Source organism: Epinephelus fuscoguttatus, linkage group LG2 (genome assembly GCF_011397635.1).
Source record: "Epinephelus fuscoguttatus linkage group LG2, E.fuscoguttatus.final_Chr_v1".
Classification (NCBI taxonomy): Eukaryota; Metazoa; Chordata; class Actinopteri; order Perciformes; family Serranidae; genus Epinephelus; species Epinephelus fuscoguttatus.
The window spans coordinates 30,014,980-30,035,111 of record NC_064753.1 but is presented as its reverse complement, the minus strand read 5'-3'; the positions used below and the strand labels follow the sequence as shown (position 1 = coordinate 30,035,111).

General features: G+C 39.7%; 3 protein-coding genes across 4 annotated transcripts; 1 reads left to right on the top strand and 2 right to left on the bottom strand.

Moving 5' to 3' along the window:
• Positions 1-406: 406 nt before the first annotated feature.
• Positions 407-5,736, bottom strand: sdhaf2 (succinate dehydrogenase complex assembly factor 2). The gene is made up of 4 exons (XM_049565060.1): positions 5,594-5,736; positions 3,985-4,208; positions 3,111-3,220; positions 407-1,086 (listed from the first exon to the last, which is right to left on the bottom strand). The coding sequence occupies exons 1-4, from the start codon at positions 5,618-5,620 to the stop codon at positions 956-958; spliced, it is 492 nt and encodes a 163-aa protein (XP_049421017.1). The 5' UTR covers positions 5,621-5,736; the 3' UTR covers positions 407-955.
• Positions 5,737-5,772: 36 nt separating this feature from the next.
• On the top strand, positions 5,773-13,886 carry LOC125881746 (cleavage and polyadenylation specificity factor subunit 7-like). Its single transcript, XM_049565047.1, has 9 exons — positions 5,773-6,487; positions 8,066-8,266; positions 8,479-8,582; positions 8,703-8,848; positions 8,948-9,290; positions 9,439-9,542; positions 11,037-11,181; positions 11,280-11,551; positions 13,547-13,886. The coding sequence occupies exons 1-8, from the start codon at positions 6,401-6,403 to the stop codon at positions 11,545-11,547; spliced, it is 1,398 nt and encodes a 465-aa protein (XP_049421004.1). The 5' UTR covers positions 5,773-6,400; the 3' UTR covers positions 11,548-11,551; positions 13,547-13,886.
• A 334-nt stretch (positions 13,887-14,220) lies between these two features.
• On the bottom strand, positions 14,221-17,181 carry polr2l (RNA polymerase II, I and III subunit L). 2 transcript variants are annotated; one of them, XM_049565074.1, is made up of 3 exons: positions 17,071-17,181; positions 16,547-16,651; positions 14,221-14,504 (listed from the first exon to the last, which is right to left on the bottom strand). In XM_049565074.1, exons 2-3 carry the CDS (start codon positions 16,639-16,641, stop codon positions 14,396-14,398), a joined length of 204 nt encoding a protein of 67 aa, XP_049421031.1. In that variant the 5' UTR covers positions 16,642-16,651; positions 17,071-17,181; the 3' UTR covers positions 14,221-14,395. The 2 variants fall into 2 exon arrangements, with proteins under 2 accessions (XP_049421031.1, XP_049421039.1); XM_049565082.1 differs by having other exon boundaries at positions 17,090-17,155.
• Positions 17,182-20,132: the final 2,951 nt, after the last annotated feature.

Sequence of the window (20,132 nt, the reverse complement as noted above, 5' to 3'; positions counted from 1 at the left end):
GTCCTCATATGCAGTAATCTGAGTTTTTCAGGGATTTTCCCCCTCAGTTATCATCAATAAGCCTCTGCATAAAGGTTCTCAGCATTCATATATATATATATATATATATATGTGGCAGCTGTGAACTGATATACTCACATTATATCCTGTATGAAAAATGAGGTATGTGAGATATAATGTGGTTTGCAGGTGAACAATCTGTCACAGAGATACTGAGACCAGCAGGTGTTTCAATTTGATAGTCACTGTAAAAAGGTGATCTGCTTCCATCTGGTGTTCATGTACTGGTACTGCAGGCAACCTTCATTATGCAACAACGCCGTTCACCTCCAGTGTGTTATTTAACCCTCTGGTATGTGGAAATAGTCATGAAAGAAGTACATGTAACACAAGCATCAAACAACAGTAGAGCATCAACATTTATTAAATAACCCATAATGTCTGTGATGGGCACGGTAAAATCATACAACAGAAACCAAAGCATGGCACTTCAACAAGCTAAGAGTGAATCAATGTTTCTGTTTAACTGTCTTACATAGAAACTGATTATCAGCTTGTACCTTATTTATCAAACCTGGTTCAATCAGTATGCATCTCACACATTCTGCAGTTTAAATGTACAGTCTTGAATCAGAAATTTACAACACAATTAATGTTAAATGTAAAGAAATTTACAACACAATTAATGTTAAATATTTAGGACACCTTCCTAATGTTGTGTTGCATTAACGTTCGCTCCTTCCACAAATCTTCCTCTCCCTATAATGGCAAAAATATTTCCTAGAGAAGGGCACTAAATATTTTCCATTCCACAATTTTGTTCAACCTCAGTGTGTGTAACTGGAAACACACAGCTGACCTCTGAGGTATTTTTCCAGTGGGTTGTGACACTGATATTTCACCCAGTGCCCCACCTAAAAATGAGTCTCTGAGACGGTTCAAAGGGCCATGGACCTCATTGGCTTTCCTTTTCCAGGTACTCCAAGCTGGGTGCATCTAACCTCTGTTCGTGGTTGTGGTTCTTTGTGAACTCCTTCAGCATATCCATGACCTCTCCTTGGTAAACGTCCGGGGTGGGCTGAGCTTCTGTGAGCAACAAGGAGAACGGGCTGAATTATGACAGATGGCTAGAGAACAAAGAGCGCACAGAGGGGAGCCTTTCTGACATCACCTTGATCTATTTTAGGACGAGCTGGGAACATAAGAACTGAAAGGCTGACGTCTACTGATTCAACACATTTTGCTCCTGATTATAATTCAGAAAAGACAAAAAATACACCTGAACATTTATATTTGTTTCACACTGTAATAATGAGAAAAGACAATAGCATCTCTGCAGAGGACATTAAATTTTCAGCTTAAAGGTCCAGGGTGCAGGATTTAGGGGGATTTAGTGGCTTCTTGTGGTGAATTCCCGATTAGAATTCATACAGTGATCTTTGGAAAGGAGGTTTTCACTGGGAGCTGAATTATTATCCTGCGCGATTTGGCCATGTTGTAGACGGGCTGCTAGCCCAGCACCTGCTAAAGTGTGTTTACCTTTTTTCTCTGAAAACTTAACATCCAGAGAGGTCTCCTCCTCTCCAAAACAAACTGACTATGATCTGGCATTTGTGACGAAGAGGCTCGGCAGCGAAGGATTGTGCGGGTCTCTGCTTAGCCTAGCTCATATCCCAGCTTGACAGCCTCGCTTCTGCTTCATCGCTCCACGCTGCCTCTGTCGCTTTCTGGCTGGGAAAGGAATCCACGGAGACACCGGTGCTCTGACAAGCTCCGATGGGATGTCGTGCCTGGGGTCTTCCTAGTTGAAAATAAAGTTTCTGGGCGTCGAATCGATGGCAAGCAGTTCTTGGCAGCTGTATTTTACACATGCCTGTGCATACGTGGCGCTCAGTAAAAAGTAAACCGCCAGTAAACTAATTAAAGAGCCCTGATATGTAGAGCACTGAGCCCCTGCATGTACATGAGCCACCATGTTGACTGTCCATGTGCACAGTAAGCGCTATAATGCAAATGATCCAATCTAGAGCCAGTGTCTGGTTTGTCCCTTAAGGGCTACTGTAGAAACATGGTAGACTCTATGGATAAGGATCCCTATGTAGATTAAAACAGCTCATTCTAAGGTAACTAAATCACGACAGTTCTTATTTTTTAGGTGATTGTACACTACAGAAAATATACTTAATATATCATATTCCATTTCTGCTGATATAACCCCCTAAATCCTTCACACTGGACCTTTAAGCTTTCACCTGGTAGTTTTAATGTCTCCTACAAGGCTCATTCTAAACCTCTCAGTGGTAGTGTCAGACTTTTGAAATGCTCTTGTTTATTAATTTCAAGATGGACAGCATTTCAGTTAATAATTTCAGAGTAAAAAAGTATTCATGCAGAATCTGTTTCAGTGAAGTCAGCCTGCCCGCAACAGTTTTTGTTTGTTTTTCCAGAGTGGTACTGCCAATTGGACGTGTTGACGCTATTCTCACACTGATTCTGTTTTTCAGCTGTTCTGCACAACAAAACAGACACATAATTGAATCAAATTAGAGAAAATTAGATGAATAACATGGTAAGTTATACTGGGAGAGCGAACGAGCTCCCAGGATGAAGTCCGAGCCAAAAGGAACGGTAACAAAAAAACAAAACAGTTACAGAACTGATGTTCATTTGTAAGCAGAGCAGTGATTTAATTACTTCAGCATCATCAGCCATGAATGATTGCGAGTTAAAAAACAAGGGTTTTTATAATTATTATACCCACTGGAGTTTTGCACAATTTGTTGTTTTACAGGCTGAATTTAAAATGAGCAAGTCTGATTTCTTTGTCTCTGTTAACACAAAACATCAAGTGAAATCAAATATTTGTTATTTGCCGTTTGTGTAAACATTAATATTGCAAACCTAAAATGTTTTGTTGTCATTAATTATTAAAGTGTTTTGCACTGAGAATCTAAAGTGTATCCAAATTCCTTTTAGTGTCTGAAATGTCTCTTGACTGTCTGTCTGAGTCTATCTGTTACCAGCTCTCTAACTAATGATTGTAATGTATTACGTCCACTGTGCTGTGTGAGAGGCAGTATCACATGTCTGAGGAGAAACTATTCTCTCACCTGTTGCCCAGTAGTAGATGTCCCAGTCATTGCTTGGTTCATTAATCAGTCGGTCGTACTGCAGCAGCTGGCTCTCAGTCATAGTGTTCAGATACTGCTTTGCAAAAAGGCTGCAGGAGAGATGGAGAAGTCATTTGAGTATTTTCTCTAAATGGAAAGTCATGCTTACTGGTAATTATCTGAGCGGCTGGTGAGTGGACTGCACACAGGGAGCTTCTGATTCTTTGGGTTGCTTCGCGTTGCAACACTGCCTCCTTCTGGTTTCAGTCCCTGTCAGTGTCCTTTTTCTCTGTATTTGTTGAATTAGTTCAGTGGCTCCCAAAAAGCAGCCCTCTGCCCTCTGGTGGCCCTCCTCACTACCTCTATACTCTAAAATACTTTGCACAATGATCTCTAATAACCCTCTCTGTATCATCTTACTACTGTATATTTTCTGCATGATTTAAGTACATTTTTTATGGTCACTACCTGCTGTAACTGCTCACAATGACGAGTAGGATGTTTTCCTATAATAAAAAGTGCACTGTTGATTATTGATTACTATGTATAATTGTAATTGTGCTCATTGTTGCCTGCTCTTTCATAATTTTACCCCTACTTCTCACCACCCTTGTCTCGGGTCTCTTGGAGGCCTGCTGCTTATGGTCTGGCACCTGGGTACTACCTTTTTTCATTGTTTTTTAGGAAATTCCTGCACAGGATACTTTTTAAATGAGAAAGTGGACAAAATGTAAAAACTCCTAAAAGGTACAAAAGAAACACACCTGTACTGTACCAATGCTTTTAAGTGTATGAGCAAAGTAAAAGACATCAAAAAACATCACCAATATGGCAGGATGACAGACAGATAAGAGAAATAGTACAGTTTAACAACCTGAGCAAAATGCAGTTCTCCAACATGCCCCTCTTGCGACTCTCATACAGCAGGCGTCGCTTCTTGATGTCAGTGGGCTCGCCGGGCCTCTCCTCCCAAGGAGGCAAAGGGATCTCAATCAGGTCTCCCCTGGTGTCATCTGGTGAATCTCCACGGTAACCACGAGATGATACCAGCCCTGTCACTGCTGGTCTCCATGCTGCCCCGCACATCCCTGTCACCAGCTGACAGGCAACAAATATTAGTGCTTGAGTGGTACTGCAACATCAAATACATGTGATGGGTCAAACAAGTCACTAAGCAATCTATTTAACATCTGTGGAAAGATGCAGTTCTATTGTTGAGCGGACAGCTCAGCTTTAAAGCTATAAGATGGAGGCTTATAATTAATGGTAATTAAATGTTTTAGGTACTGTGTTTTACTGTTTTGATTTGTACCTTCTGTTAGTTGGATTTTTCTTTTTCTTTCATGTTTACTGTGACATGACATTCCTCCTCAGTAGGACTTTCTCAGACCTAACGAGTTGTACATATCAATTTAGGTTAATTTCTTTGTATAAACATTTTTGTATACATTCAAGTTTTTTGCTATAATTTTCTCCCTCCATTTCCTTCCAAAGAAACATATATATTATATCCTATCATATGTGGATAAATGTGCGTTAGAGCTGCAACTAACAAATATTTCACTGTCGATTAATCTGTTGATTATTTTCTTGATATATTGGTCAGTTGTTTGGTTTATAAAATGTAAGAAAAAGATGAAATATGTCAATCAGTGTTATCGAAAGCCCAAGATGATGACCTTAAAATGTCTTGACAACCCGAAGAACAGTCAGTACTAAAATATAAGAAGGTGGAATCGGAGGATACTGACTTCAATTATGAAATTAGTTACAGATTTAATTCATAATAGGCTATACAACTAAATGATATCTTGTTGCAGCTCTGCGTCTCTGTGTTTCTCTGTGGTATTTTGGGTCCTCTCTGTGCTGAATTTTTGCTGTGTTGAAGAGTGTTTATAAGATAATAAATTGTTTGTGGCTTGGGTGTATTGGGCTGACTGTGCAAAAAAAGAAAGAAAAGAAAACAGTGGAATAAAGAAATACCAAGTCAAGAAGCATACATTTACAAAGTACTACCATAACCCCATGCATACATTTAAAACCTGTATTTTTTTTCTTTTTCTCGTATTAATTTTGCTCAAACTTCTTTTCTAAGATAAAAAATCTGAAGTTAAGTGAACTTTAATTTAAAAGCACCGAAGAAGAGAGCAGAGCAAAGAAAAGGGGAGTTACGTAACATCTCACGCTGCCCTGTTGTACAACTGTTTACTGCTGGGTTGTACAACTGTCCTCCAGTAGGACACTTTCTTTTGCTACATCAAAAGACAAAATTGAACGGTTCACGCTAGCTGTTTAACTACAGCATAAATATAATGTTCCTACATCACAATATTAATTCATACAACATGGCTGAAATTAGCCTTATATCCATTCACGAACAGTCAACGGCTAGATCTTTCAGTTAGTCCTGCTGCTGAAACGTTAGCGTTCAACCCCAACCAACAAACGTAGAAATACATATTACGTTTACAAAAATGACTCACTCTTTTCGCAAGAACAGCAGACAGCATTTTAATCCCCTTTCTCGTAACGCAGAGACACTTCTTGGTGAGCTGCTTCTTTCACTGATGTGAATGTCCGACACTAAACACAAGGAGGTTTCACGTCACAGCAGCACTAGCGAAGGGGACCGGATGTAGCAGCGCACATGACGCCATATTGCTAAGGTAACGGCAATGTTTAGCCAGCCACGCAAAACATAAATAGCCCGAACATGGCATACGTAAGGGTTGTTACTTAATTGGTGTATTTTCAGATGTCCTTTATGACCACTGCGATCAAAATTTAAAAGAGGCTTGACTGTAGGAACCAAAAAATATTGTTTGTTGTTGTGAACCGGTAATTTATTCCTGACGCACCTATGTGTTCACGTACCGAACGATTAGCATCATTAGCATTAGCTGATCAGAGAGCGAGCTCGCGACACTCGCATTCACATGTTAACTAATTGTATTGAAAACTTTAAGAATAAATGCATGGTCTGTGATGTGTATTAATGCTTGACGTGTGTCCGCATGTCGTTTTCTCGGTTTACCATCATATTTTGTTTTTGCTAACGGCTGAGTATCATCTTGTACGGACACGAGCGAAACCTTGGTAAACGTTAGCTAACGTTGGAAACAAGGCGTAACGTTAATAGTAATTCACAAATTTTGTCAGTGCACCTGTTGTCGGTATGCACTGGTAATTTGCAAAGTGTGCATGTGCGAACTTCACTGAAAACTTAAAAAAAAAAAAAAAAGACGTAACTAGCTGCAGTGCCACCAACTGGATCACCTTAGGCCCGCGGGATGGCTGCTGCAGGACCTGCAGCCGGACCAAGTACCTCCAAGCAGGATCTCATAGATCTTTATGGGGACCTCAATCAAAACGAAGAGGTGAGTCTGACGTTTACATATTCCTTTAAGCGCAGCGAATGCATCAGTGAGAGTAGTTCAGGGGTGAAGATGTGAAGTTGTTGGCACAGTGGAGGAGTTAAAAGCATCTTTTCAGGAGTTACTAGCATTTTTTTTTTTCAGAATCAGATTTGTTGGCAGTGTTTCTATTCGTCAGTGGAAATACCTTTTAATTAGAGATTTTAATCTGAGGAGCTCTGTTGCTAGGATAAAGGGGGCAGGTTACACCATGCTTGAGGCTAGGAGGAAGGTACTCAACTTAGCTAGAAAAAATAAACGAATTTGTATTTATATTGTGTCTTTATTTTTACTCTATAATGCACGTTTGGTAAACTTTGTACATGTACAGTAGAGTTCTCATGGAGATGGGGAGGGTCATGGTTGAGGAATGATCAAAAGGTGCATGTGTATATGTTGTGTATTTCTGTCACTGTCTCTGTCATAACAGTAGAGCTGTGTTATATTAGGTATGGTGTTATTAAGAGAAGGTCAGACAGTTTTTCTATTTTGTTTATTAAATTTCTGCTTAATTGGCCATGATAATGTGTGCACATCAAGGAATGTGTCTTAATGTACTTGCACAGAAAATAGACATTACAGTTAAAAACGAGGACAACAAATCTATCCGTCTCTCTAATCATATAACAACAAAATGGCGTGTTTGTGTAGATATGGAATTATTAATGTAACAGGTGGCTTTATATACACAGACAAGTTGTATTTGGCAGCATGCTTACAGTCATAATGACAGTGATTATATTTACATGGTAAAAAACAGTTTGTATAAACCATAAAAATCTAAGATTTACAGGTACAGTCGAGTACAGAGGATGTTTGGTGTTACTCAGTTGACATTATATGACTAATGTTAACTGTTCATCAGTTTGGAAAACTGTTTTTGTTTCTGGTTGTTATGGCAGACCGTTTCCTATAACGCCTACCAGAGGGGAGAAGTTTGAACAGTTGTGTCCAGTGTGTGATGGACCTGCAGTGGTGTTACCTGCCCATTTCCTGATTCTGGAAATTAATAAGTCCTAAATGTAGGACAGGCTTAAATGCATCCCAAATGGGGTTTTATGGAGGCCTATAGATTGATTAACACTCATATTTGCAATCTGAGTTAAACTACAGTCCATGTTTTCTTATGTGGTTATCCATAGCTTCAGGTACGATCACACAAGTCCATCTTCTTAGAAAAATCTCCATCCTCAGACTTGTTTCAGCATTCAAGCCAGCTGAGGTACAATCAGTGAGACTTTCACCCAGTGTAAAATTATTATTTTACCAGTACTGGCAACCAGTAAGAGTATGTATAAAGTTAATGTTTGGTCATTTACTACTTGGTTTTCCCCAGAATAGAAGACACACTGAGTCAAGTAGGATATTTATGCTCTGCCAAATATCTGTAGTATTGGACAATGCCAGAAAATATGGGTATAATCCCATGTCATGCCACGCTCCCTGCAGCTGCAGTGTTTTGTTGAATGATGCTCTGCACATTGAGACACACTGCATGACAGTATATATGACTTCTTTGTATTTTTTTTCTTTCCAACACAGGATTTGGACAGAATTGCTGAAGCAAATGAACTTTTTGATGCTGTTCTGACTGGCTCAGTTGACCGGGATAAGAAAGTCACTACAGATGTGGCACCTCCGAAAACGACAGCAGCTACAGAGGAGGTTAACTCAAAAGTGGTAAACAATAAAGGAAGAAACTCACTGAGGAAACTGTCTTTATATATTGGGAATTTTCCCTGGGTGAGTACCACTCTCTCGGAATAATGTTCATTACATTTTTATTGTGTTGCCCAAATCCACTTCTGTTGTTTTATCTATGTGGGCATGCAGAATACTGTTTACATGAAGCAGGACGGAGAAATTTGTCTCCTTTAACATTCAAGATCACGAGTAACTGTCTGCCCTCCTGTCACTTCCTCACCCTCTTTTTCTGTACCTGCTACGACCTCCAGTGGACATCCGATAAGGACATCATATGCATGGCTCAAACGCTGGGTGTGAGAGATATCATAGAGATTAAATTTGCTGAGAACAAAGTTAACGGCCAGTCAAGAGGGTGAGTGGTTGCAGATCTTGTTCTCGTAAAAAATAAAAAGCTCGTCTTTTGTATTGATTTACTTCGATGTCTGAGTGTCGGTACCCATACGCATGTTGTTTCTTCTTCTGTTTAACACAGCTTTGCCGAGGTGGTGGTTACCTCAGACGAGTCATTTAAACTACTGTTGGAAAAAATCCCCAAATGTGAGATCAATGGGGAAAGGGTAGACTGTCGTTTTGCCACTCGCCAGAACCTGTCTGTGTTTGAGGACATGGCAAATAAACGTAAGAGCACTATAATCTTAAAACACTATTGAATTTACATGATGTTACAAAATGTTAGTAATACTGTAATCCTTAACTAAATCAGTGTGTTTTCTGTAGGTATACCCCTGCGTGTTAACTCTAAAGACTCTAAGGACACCGATCCTTCGAATAAGATTCCCTCATTATTATCACAGGAGTCTAGCCCTCCCCCCATACCTCCTCTTCTTCCATCACATCCACTCGCAAACAGGTTTCCCTCATTACCTAACCCTTACCTTAGTCATCCACCTCCTCCTTTTCCACATATGCCACCAAACATCCCTCCACCCATGCCCCCCCATTTGTACCCTCCTCATCCAGTCCATATTCCCAGCCAACCACCTCCCAGTCTGCATATAAATCCAGCTTTCTTCAATCCAGCACAAGACGGACACAGCAGCAAAGCTTACAGCCAGCAAAAGTGAGAACATACACAGTAATATGTTTATGCATTTAACATACTTGATAAGGTTGTCATGGAAAGTGAATCTTTAAATCATCAAAAGACCAGGATACAGTGGTAATTTGCGGTGATGGTTGAATAATCCTGTCAACAATCTATTTTTCAGACATACACCTCAAAGGACAGATGGAGACTTTGAAGAGCTATTGAACAGAAATAAAGCAGTTGCCAGCAGCGCCATCAGCAAGGCTGTGTCTGGAGCAACAGCTGGTACGTACAGCTGATTAGATTCTGTCAAGAACACAGAACTTAATAAGCCATGTGGACAGAGGACTGGACCCCAGACATATGGGGAGAAAATGAGTTACTCACCATCTCACTCTTACAGTGGACTTTGAAATTAAATTAATACCCTATTTTTTAGTATTTTGCTGAGTTAAATCTTATATAAAATTGAAACAAAACATGGTACCTTTACAATGTATAGAATATAATGTAAAGCTTTCTAAACACATCCAAAAGATGCTCAAAAGAAACAGGATGCATCTGTTCTCAATTATTAGTGTGGCTCTAACAGCTCTGGACACATGGAAATGTTGGAATTAGCAGTGGTTATTGCAATTATATGAAAAAATTCTTGTCTTCGTGCTGCCTGTTGGGTGTTGTGGATGGATAGTTGCCAAGAATGATCCCATTCAAATTAGCCACAAGACAACTTAACAAAATGTGGCAAAGATGGAGTCCAAATACTGACTGAAGTCACTGTAGGTTTGTTCTAGATGTAGATGATGTAGGCAGTGTGATTGATTAAAATATTTTTCACCTTTATTGATATTTATTTCCAGTCCTTTTGTAGTGTAAGCCCAAATGGATGTGAGTGCTTGACATTTTTGCCTGTACTGTACGTGGGGAGTAAATGTCATCCATGTTAAAAAACTTTTTTTATGAACCTTTAAAGGGATAGTGCACCCAAAAATGAAAATTCAGCCATTATCTACTCACCCATATGCCGATGGAGGCTCAGGTGAAGTTTTAGAGTCCTCACAACACTTGCGGAGATCCCAGGGGAGAGGGGGTAGCAACACAACTCCACCTAATGGAGGCTTACGGTGCAGATTCAAACGTCCAACAACACATAATTGAAACCACAAAATATCTCCATACTGCTCGTCCGTAGTGATCCAAGTGTCCTGAAGCCCCGACATAAAAAGTTGTTTGGAAAAACGTCATTTGAACTCTGTTTTTAGCCTCACTGTAGCCTGTAGCTCTAACTATCTCTCTGTGCACCGCGCTCGCATGTGCGTGCTTGCGTGAGACCGTGAGACATGGGGACCGTCTTCATGTGTGTTCACGTGCTTTCGCTGGTCTCGCACGCACACGTGAGCGTGGTGCACAGAGAGGCATTTAGAATTCAAATGACGTTTTTCCAAACAACTTTTTATGTCGGGGCTTCAGGACACTTGGATCACTACGGACGAGCAGTATGGAGATATTTTGTGGTTTCAATTATGTGTTTTTGGACGTTTGAATCTGGGGCGCCGTAAGCCTCCATTAGGTGGAGTTGTGTTGCCACCCCCTCTCCCCTTGGATCTCCGCAAGTGACTCTAAAACTTCACCTGAGCCTCCCTTGGCATATGGGTGAGTAGATACTAGCTGAATTTTCATTTTTGGGTGCACTATCCCTTTAATCCTAAGAGCTTTAAAGTGTTTAACTGCTTAATAGCAACTGTGTCTAATATCTAATTTCTCCATTTGCTAATGTAGGAGACTTACGAGTGGCCATGGAGACTCTATTAACCGCCATTGCCATCATTAAGCAGTCCAGAGTGTACGGAGATGAACGCTGCCAAGCCTTGGTCACCTCACTCAAAGACTGTCTAGTCTCTATCCAGGGCAACTACGGCTACAGGTTTGTGTAATTATGCCTCCAAGCAGAAACTGAAGGTGAGGATGTAACAGCATAATCTTTCTTGAGTCAGTGTCACAGAAATACGCACGTCTCTGCAGGAGTGGCAGTCGTTCTGGGGACGACGAAAGAGACCGGGACAGGGGTCGCGACAGAGAGCGAGAGCGAGAGCGAGAGCGTGATAGGGATCGTGACAGAGAAGACTCTTCTGGTTGGGACGGTGTGGGAATGTCTCGGAGACACATAGATCATTCCCGGAGCAGGGACAGGGACAAGGCACGCTCACGGGAACGGCACAGAGATCAAAGAGATCAAAGAGATCAAAGGGATCACAGAGATCACAGAGATCACAGAGACCGATACCGCTAACTCGGTAAGCCTCCCTCTAATTTATATACTCACTTATTAGACCTGTGCTGTATCTATTTTTTCATACCTTCACTGGGGTATATGTTGTATGGTGGTTTTTGTGTAGAGGAAAAAAATAGGAGAAGAAGAACCTGAGCAGCTGGTGATAGAAGTCATTGTAGCATCTCTGTCATCTCTAGCATACAATGTTTTCTCTAATATGCAGTACTTAGCCTACTTACTTGTGGCCCATAGAATAATGAATAGACAGGAAATTAATTAAGCACCACTCTTGGGGGGGACCCGATGACACTTGTTGCTGTGAGGTATACAGACACATCAGTGGGTTACACGGAGATGATGTGCTAATTAATATCATGGTGGTAATAAACTGTTGTATAGTTGGAATTCATCCCAAGATAAAGTTATAGGTGGCAATACTCCCAGCCCCAGCACTGGCAGTCGCCATCTTTCTTAGCTCAGCTGCCTGTTAGCTCAGCCGCATGTTCCACCAGTAGAGACTGACCTCTGGTGGCGCTTGTTGTGCACTACAATTCATCGCCTGAATACAGCATTTCCATATCAGTTTAACAGAGAGAGGAGTGTCTGTATTTTTGTCGGTATTGAAAATCCTACCTTCGGGATACTGTAATAACTTAAAACCGCCCAAGCCTATTACTTAAACCTACTTTATGTATATACTTTTTCATCCATCAGACCCTATCATTATTTGCCGTGTTTTATTATCAGTTCCTCTGTTTGCTTTCTTTCATTCAGCACTATGATACTGAGCTTATATAATTTGAAGTACAGTAATACCACAACAGAAGAGACCGCCCAGCAATTTCTACACATAATGGAAGTTTAATATCAAAGAGTGATGCAGTGATGTTGGTTATTGTCTCTCATATGACATCCTTTAGCTTGCTTGCCTAGCGACGCCAATAATGCATAGTGATATAGTAATAGCAGTTAATGAGTATCAATCATTTGACCTTCAGTGTAATAGTATTGCTCATAGCTTAAAAAACATCATCATTTTTGTTTATTAATGTCAGACTGCCTGTCAGTACTTTTCACTATGTCTGTGATTATTTCTGATGCTGTTTATGTGACTGGCTGTGTTTTGTTGAGTCTTATCTCCATATTATTTCCTCTGATATACTTGGGTCTTTCTTGCAAAACAGATTTTTATCTCGAGACCTGATTAAATAAAGATTTTGTGTATATCCAGTGTTTCAACAAACATAATGCCTCACATTTTATTTCATTAGGACATCAAGTGGGTAAAATGATCTTGCAATTGTGACTAACTAAATTACAATTATTCTGTGCTCAATGTCATTAACATTTTTTTTCAAGTGTGCACTTCTGGCCAAAGAATAGTTTTAGTCTAAGACTTGTTTTGGGCATGGGATTAATTTCAATAAAGCTTCTGTATTCCTCCCTATGTTAATTTATATGGCTTAAAGAGTGCGGATCACTGGGTTTATTTTAAGGTTTAAAGCTGTTTTGAGCTGATAAACCGTTAAAAGAACTACAAGCCTTTGGTTCCTAGTGCTAATTCAACACCCCCAAAACCTTTTTGACAGATTACGGTTCATGAAGTGAAGGTCAGTGAAGTGGATATTTTTAGTACAACGTTCTTACTGTGCAATGACCTGTTAAAAGTCTACAACCCATTATGTCACCAGACTCCTGATACATAACCATCACATATTCAGCCTTCATGTCAGTATGAGTCCATGAATAGACCTAATGTGGCTTTTAACTCAATGACATATGCATTATAATTTTAAGAGTGATATGTCAGAAAGATTTGCTGTCAAAACAAGGTTTATAGCCATCTATAGCTTCATTAATTGCAGTATTTGGTGCAACTGTCACCACATAGTACTACGTTTGTAAGGACAATTAACCCACATCCTCTCACAGGCTTTTGTTTTATCAAGCTGTCTGCTAATACGGTCCATATTTCATGTGTAAATATGGCTTTGAAACTGTTTTTTTTTCTCCCCAGACTGATGGAGTGTTTAAGTGTGAAGACAAGTGAAGACGGGACTTTTGTTTTTGCACCAAGTTGCATAAAATCTGGGGGAATCTAAGGTGAGACAGAAGATGCATCTCCAAAAGTCTGAAGCGTACTTTTTTTTTTGGTTCACCAGTCGTTTGTACATACTGGGACTTTTACCTGTTTTAAGAAAAATGTGGTTGTAGATTTGTTGGTGGGACATCAGATTCCAATGTTTGCATGCATAGGAACACCTCTTAATAATAACTTAAGAAAAACAGTGTAACAGTTTCTTCACTTTCTTTTGTATTAAATCTGCAGATTAAAAACACATTCCCTGAAAATATAATTGCCGTGTTTTCATTTAGGAATTTACGCTGTATTACATTTGGACACATCTGTTCACTGAGAACCAGAAATCAGCTAATAATTACCTATGTTTGTGTTTTCCTATCTCAAAGCAGTGAAAATACCTTTGCAACATGATGCTTTTATTGCTACTGATTGCTGCACATTCCAAGGTAGTGAATCACATGCACTGCAATACGTTTTGTTGTTTACCCAAATTTACTAAAGGTCTGAATTTGGTATCTTATTGAGAATTGAAGTGTGAGAACTCATTCACCTTACAGTTCTGGTGAAAAGATTGTGGTTACTGGATACAACAGTAATACTAGTAACTATGTCATTCAACAACTTTATTTAGAAAAAAAATGCATTATCAAATAGGTGCACAAATGACTGTTCCAAAAGTCACCCCTGCAGTTGCCATCCGTTGTCACATAACATAATAACATGAATCTGTCCATGCCACAGCCCCATAATGTCCTTGCCGCTCTTGAAGGCAGCCAGTTGCAATCACTTCTCCAGCGGAGCATAATTCAACAATTTCTCAATAAGATCCACATGAGAAAGGAGCATCCTCCGACAGCAGTATCTCTTCAGGCCCAGGGCATCAAGGGCATCACTTAAGAGGGAGAGAGGAAGTAATGTTAGTCCTAATGCACAGCACGCAGATCACTGAATGAATAAGTAAAGTACATGGACATTACTGCAGACTATAGTCAGGATAGCTGCACAAATGGCCTCAGGTAATTGCTATTATTCACTCCATCATCAACCTGTGTATAGACCTCTTGAAACCTTGGAGGAAATGAGTATAGCCTATGACAACTGAATAGGCTAAGAGGTTTTGATGTGGTGTACCACTACTTGACTACTTCTAGAAAATTCTTTTTGCACAGCTGCTCCCATGCATGTTGCATATGTACATTTTGGGTGTTTTTACTTAAAGGTCCAGTGTATAGGATTCAGGGGCATCTCTTGGCAAATATATATGATATTCACAACTATGTTTTCATTAGTGTATAATTACCTGAAAATAATACTTCAATAATAATACTTTGTTACTTTAGAAAGCGCTATTTATATCCACAAACAGAGCAGGTCCTCCTCCACAGACTCCACCATGTTTTTTCTAGAGATGTACCGATACCACTTTTTCCTTTCCAATATCGATTTCGATCCCTGAACTGAGTACCAATCCGATACCAGCGTGTTAAAAAAAAATGGATGGGATATGAATTGTTGTATGTCTCAACTCCTAAAACTCTATGTAAAATATTAAGAAATAAATACATAATAGTAGAATGAATGCCATAAACCTTTTTTTATTATTAATATCCAGTGTTGATACAGATCAAGACACAGGTTAAACTGCAGCCACACAATTTGGTAAAAAAGACATTTTAAATGCTACAGTAGAATGCTTTTTAAACTCCGCTTGGTTTCCGTTTCATTTGCCTGTAGCATGCGAATGCGTAGTGACGTGAGGCATTACATGGTATTGGATTGGTCATAGGCTGTACTCGCTGATACCGCATTTTAGGCCGTATCGGAGGCATTTCCGATACTGGAATCCGTATCGGTACAACTCTAGTTTTTTCTATGGTAGCCCAGATCAGCTGAACCAAACACTGTTTTTCAGATAGGGCCGGCCAGCATAGTTCTCCTACACACTTGACACACGAGAGTGGTTTCAGGTCTGCAACCTCATCGCTAGAAATCACTAAATCCTACACAGTACACCTTTTAAAGGAGCAGTGTTTAAGATTAAGGGGGATTTACTAGCATCTAGCAATGAGGATAGCATATTCCAACCAGCTGAAACTTAACCCAGTTAGAATACCTTTAATGATCATCTTCAGGAGGTTTTAAAATCAGGAGCAGAATTACTCGCAGGTTTCTTTATCTCCATAGACAAAATGAACCAGTAGAAACACTGAATAAAGCAGTTTCACCATAAAAAAACTAACAAAGGGACTGCTAACTTTAGTGGCTGATGTAAAAACATGAATGGCCCTATCTAGAGCCAGTGTTTTATTTGTCTGTTCTGGGCTACTGTAGAAACATAGTGCATCATGGAGATCTCTGGACAAGGACCTGCTCCCTATGTAGATATAAACGGCTCATTCTAAGGTAAGGTAGGTGGGGGCAGCAGTAGCTCAGTCCATAGGGACTTGGGTTGGGAACCGGAGGGTCGCCTGCTGAAGTCCCTGTCTGGACCAAATATGGAGCGTGGACTGGTGGCTGGAGAGGTGCCAGTTCACCTCCTGGGCACTGCCGAGGTGCCCTTGAGCAAGGCACCGAACCCCCCCAACCGCCCAGGTGCCTCACCAACCCCCCAATCTGACATCTCTCCACTTTGCGCATGTATAGGTCCTGTTTGAGCATGTGTGTGTCTTTCGGACCTGTGTGTAATTGACAAGCAAGAGTGAAAACATTGAATTTCGCTTCAGGGGGATTAATAAAGTAAATAAACTTAAACTTAAATACACAGTACCTCTTATTTTCAAGTTATTATTTACTTAAAACACATTATAATCCATTTCTGCCAATATGTCCCCTAAATCCTACACAATGAACCTGTAAGTAATATGCAGCCATAGACCACTATAACTGCCCACCTTTGGAGATACAGTGACAAAAATCAGCAGGTATGTATCTCACCCTTCAGTATACTCGGCTTGAAGTAGACCGAGGTATGCTTCCCACTTGTTACCCACGATCTTCCCACAGGTGAAGCACCGGACAGGGATAATCATTGTGAGACACCTGGGGACAGAGGCACATCACAGTTTTAACACTCATACCTGGGAATAAACTGCAATGCTAGTTAGATTGCTACGCAGCTAGCATCAAACAGCTAGTTAATGTTAACTAAGCCATTTCCGTTTATACTGACGTTAACATATGTTTTTGTCTCTGAACAATTACACTGGGCCGAGAGGTGTTTATCTTGATGCTGCTTGTCCCAGTCAGTTGGCAAATTAAGGTGTAATGTTAGCTAAGCTCAGTAAGTAGGTTTAAGCTAGCCCACAGACTGCAGCCACGCGACTAGCACAACAGTTAACTGTTAGCTTACATTAGCCGCCAATAATGTTACGAACATTTCACGACGGTAGGTTATTTATCAGTCAAAACCAATTTTAAACAATGTCAAAATTTCACAATGTAAAGAAATATTTACTCACCGTCAACAATTTATATTACCTAAAGCTCAATGTTAAGTTATTCTGATAGAAAGTGCTGGTAGCTTCGAGCTTCCCTCGTTCTCTACAGTCGCAACAACATTACCGCTTCCGGCCTGGATCTTTCAGAATAAAATAACAACTTCCACAAAGGTAAACTTGAACAGTTTATTAGATTTGTGTGGGCAAAAAATGTTTGACATAGAATAACACACACCATTTCAAGAGCACCACAAACTACAGCTTTTAAATGACTCATAGATTTTACTCAACTCCCTAACACAGTATGAACACAAACTGATCAAATTTACAAATTGAAAGCTTATGTGGCAGGTTGTTGTATTAGACTGCATTACTTTGAACCAGGGGTACCTAACAGAATGGCAACTGGGTGTAAATTCAGCACAAAAACTCCAGTTAGTAGCCCAGAGCTGCCTCTCTGTAACTGTGTATGACAAACTGCAGATGGCCCAAAACAAACAATCCTACCATTCTGTGCAGTGGTGTTTTTACTCATTTTGACTGGACAGATCTCAGAACTGCAGCCAGTAAAGTACAGATAGTACATGCTTTATTGAAATCTATGAACTTTTGTGAGTTTTGTTGCACCTGTTGTGGCAAGTCTCAGTCTGCATCTTTATGATTTTTTGTGTGTTCTTTTAGTGACCCTGCTCCCGACACACTTCACACAGCCTCTACCTGAGTAGAGGTTTAATCAGGGAGAATAAATAAATATTCTTTTGGGCAGAGCGCAGAAGTCTGAAAACTGTCTGTTGTAAGCCAGTCTAGAGATCGAGAGTAAAAGTAACCACAACATCACACACTGGGACCAAACACATAAATATTTCAGTAATAGTAGTATTCCTCAAATGAGTGCTGATGAATGATATTTTATGACTGAACTCTAAACGTTGTCAAAGATACGGTAAATATATAGGTATTGTCAAACTGCTTTGTTTGAGTGTTAATGAGCATAAAAGATTTAACTTGACAGTGGGTATATTTTCCAGATGAGCTGCTGTTTTTAAATGCAATTTCTGTGCCTCAAAATTGTGAACTTATAAGCATTTTCGAAGAACAACCTCAAGTTTTGAGGATAGTGCTTTTTGTTCATGTAACTCCTAGTGTGAAGAAAGGTATTCGCATATCCAACTGTCTCAGATGCAGGTGCATTGGAAAATATCACTTGAGCCTTTGAACAGAAAATCCCACACACTACTTTTGCTCAGCATCACAACTTATTGTTAACACTAACATTTCTGTCCTCCTGGTTGAACATTCTTGACAAAGCTCAGGAGGGCTGAAATGCTGAGCAAGAGCAGTGTACAGGATTTTCTGTTCAAAGGTTCATGTAACTCAAAAACCTATAGAAGTGCCACAGTAACACTTCCTAAAATTTTAAAACTGAAAATCACCAAATCTTGGAGTTTGTATTTCAAAATTGGAAATGTAGATGGGAACAAGAGACATTTAGCATATATCACAGAATTCTTAAATTAAAGTGAAGATTTAGTAGGATAAAATTAATATGAGGACAGAAAAGGGGTGCTCCAGCATGCTAATACACAAAAAGTATGGGTATTATGTTGTCTCAACAGTACAAATTAATTGCTCAACTCAAATGAATGATCACTTTAATTAAAAGACAATTTCACCTTTAATAATTTTATAAAGCTGAAGGTCTGTGTTCTCCCATATTCCAAATAATTGCAAATAATGAAATACTCACTTGGGCTGGTTCACTGTCTTTAATAAAGGTTGGATAACGACCTCTTTCTTTTTTACATTTAGGTGTTTGGGAGCAGAGGGGAGTGTGCATAAGGAATATATGTTAGAAATATATCAAAAATATATCATAACCATCGTTATCATCCATACAGTCACCATGAAAAACATCATCATTCCCATCATCATCATCACCTGTAACATCACCATCAGTGCCATCGCTGACATCATCATCATCAACACTATTATCACACCATCATTTATGTAATTTAACTTGCTACAGCACATGTGCTAAATGAGGAGTCCTATCTGAATTATTGCATTTATACGCTGTTGAAATTATGAAAATAGGATTTCTCTTTTTTTGGTACACTGTATTGTACAATGTAAGGTGAAGTTTGTTTTGGTGTTGGCATACCATCTTTTGGATGTGTTTGGGGTGTGGACTTGTGGTGATGAGGTATGTTCTTACAATATTTTTGGCCGGTAATGTGTCGTGAAATTAATACGTACCCTTACAACTGAATTCAAACAATGGTGTGTATCAGAACTGTCTTTCTGCTATCTACTTATGCAACAGGAACGTCCCCATGAGCTTTACAGATGAGTGGACACAAGTGTGTACAGCTGTACAGGTGAGTGTTTGCTGCAATAAAACTGTGGATGCTTGACTTTTTCCCCCCCTGTTGAGTAACCTATGCAACAGAAGTTCGTCTACATCCAGCTTTCAGTGCAGTAGCAACCTATAGGCGGCTTAAATTTTTTTCTAAAGCCACATAAGGGGAGCACGGTGAAGACATAATGTTTTGGACGCAGGCTTTAAACCTGATAATGCAACACTAATGGCCGTCCAGCCTGCTACAGCTAAGTATCTACCGTAAGATGTAAACAGGTTGAACCAGCACGACAGTGGATGTTGTGTGAGACATGAAAGGTTATTGATTTGTGACATCATTTGACAGTAACATAAACTCGTTCTTATTCTACAGCAAGAGGTAACTTCACTACAATTCTCTGACACACACTGTACATGTTTTATCTCCTACAGTCTCCTACATCCCATTCCTAAACCACTGCATGCTTATATTTTCTGTCACGGAAAAAGTTGCTTTTGTGAAATTGCACTGCGCCCTTCTCTATTTGGCTTTTTTGGAGGGTATGCAGGGATTCAGTGTCTCTGAACTGATCCCTCTACTCAGGCATTGATTTACCCACAGCATGTGCAATACATCACAATGTATATTTCCATCTGTTTTCAGGCGTACTCTTTCAGTTGTCCTATTTAAAAGTAAAATAAAACCTGGAACAACTCTGATAGCCAGAGTTATAAGTTTCAACAT

Coding starts and splice junctions, on each gene's coding strand:
- sdhaf2 (XM_049565060.1), bottom strand. CDS start 5,620: ATGCTGTCTGCTGTTCTTGCGAAAAGA. Junction 4,209..5,593: donor CTGCTGTTCTTGCGAAAAGA/GTGAGTCATTTT, acceptor GTTGCCTGTCAG/CTGGTGACAGGGATGTGCGG. Junction 1,087..3,110: donor CATCTACTACTGGGCAACAG/GTGAGAGAATAG, acceptor TGTTGCTCACAG/AAGCTCAGCCCACCCCGGAC.
- LOC125881746 (XM_049565047.1), top strand. CDS start 6,401: ATGGCTGCTGCAGGACCTGCAGCCGGACCAAGTACCTCCAAGCAGGAT. Junction 8,583..8,702: donor GTTAACGGCCAGTCAAGAGG/GTGAGTGGTTGC, acceptor TGTTTAACACAG/CTTTGCCGAGGTGGTGGTTA. Junction 11,182..11,279: donor CAGGGCAACTACGGCTACAG/GTTTGTGTAATT, acceptor ACGTCTCTGCAG/GAGTGGCAGTCGTTCTGGGG.
- polr2l (XM_049565074.1), bottom strand. CDS start 16,641: ATGATTATCCCTGTCCGGTGCTTCACCTGTGGGAAGATCGTGGGTAAC. Junction 14,505..16,546: donor CAAGCCGAGTATACTGAAGG/GTGAGATACATA, acceptor CTCCCTCTTAAG/TGATGCCCTTGATGCCCTGG.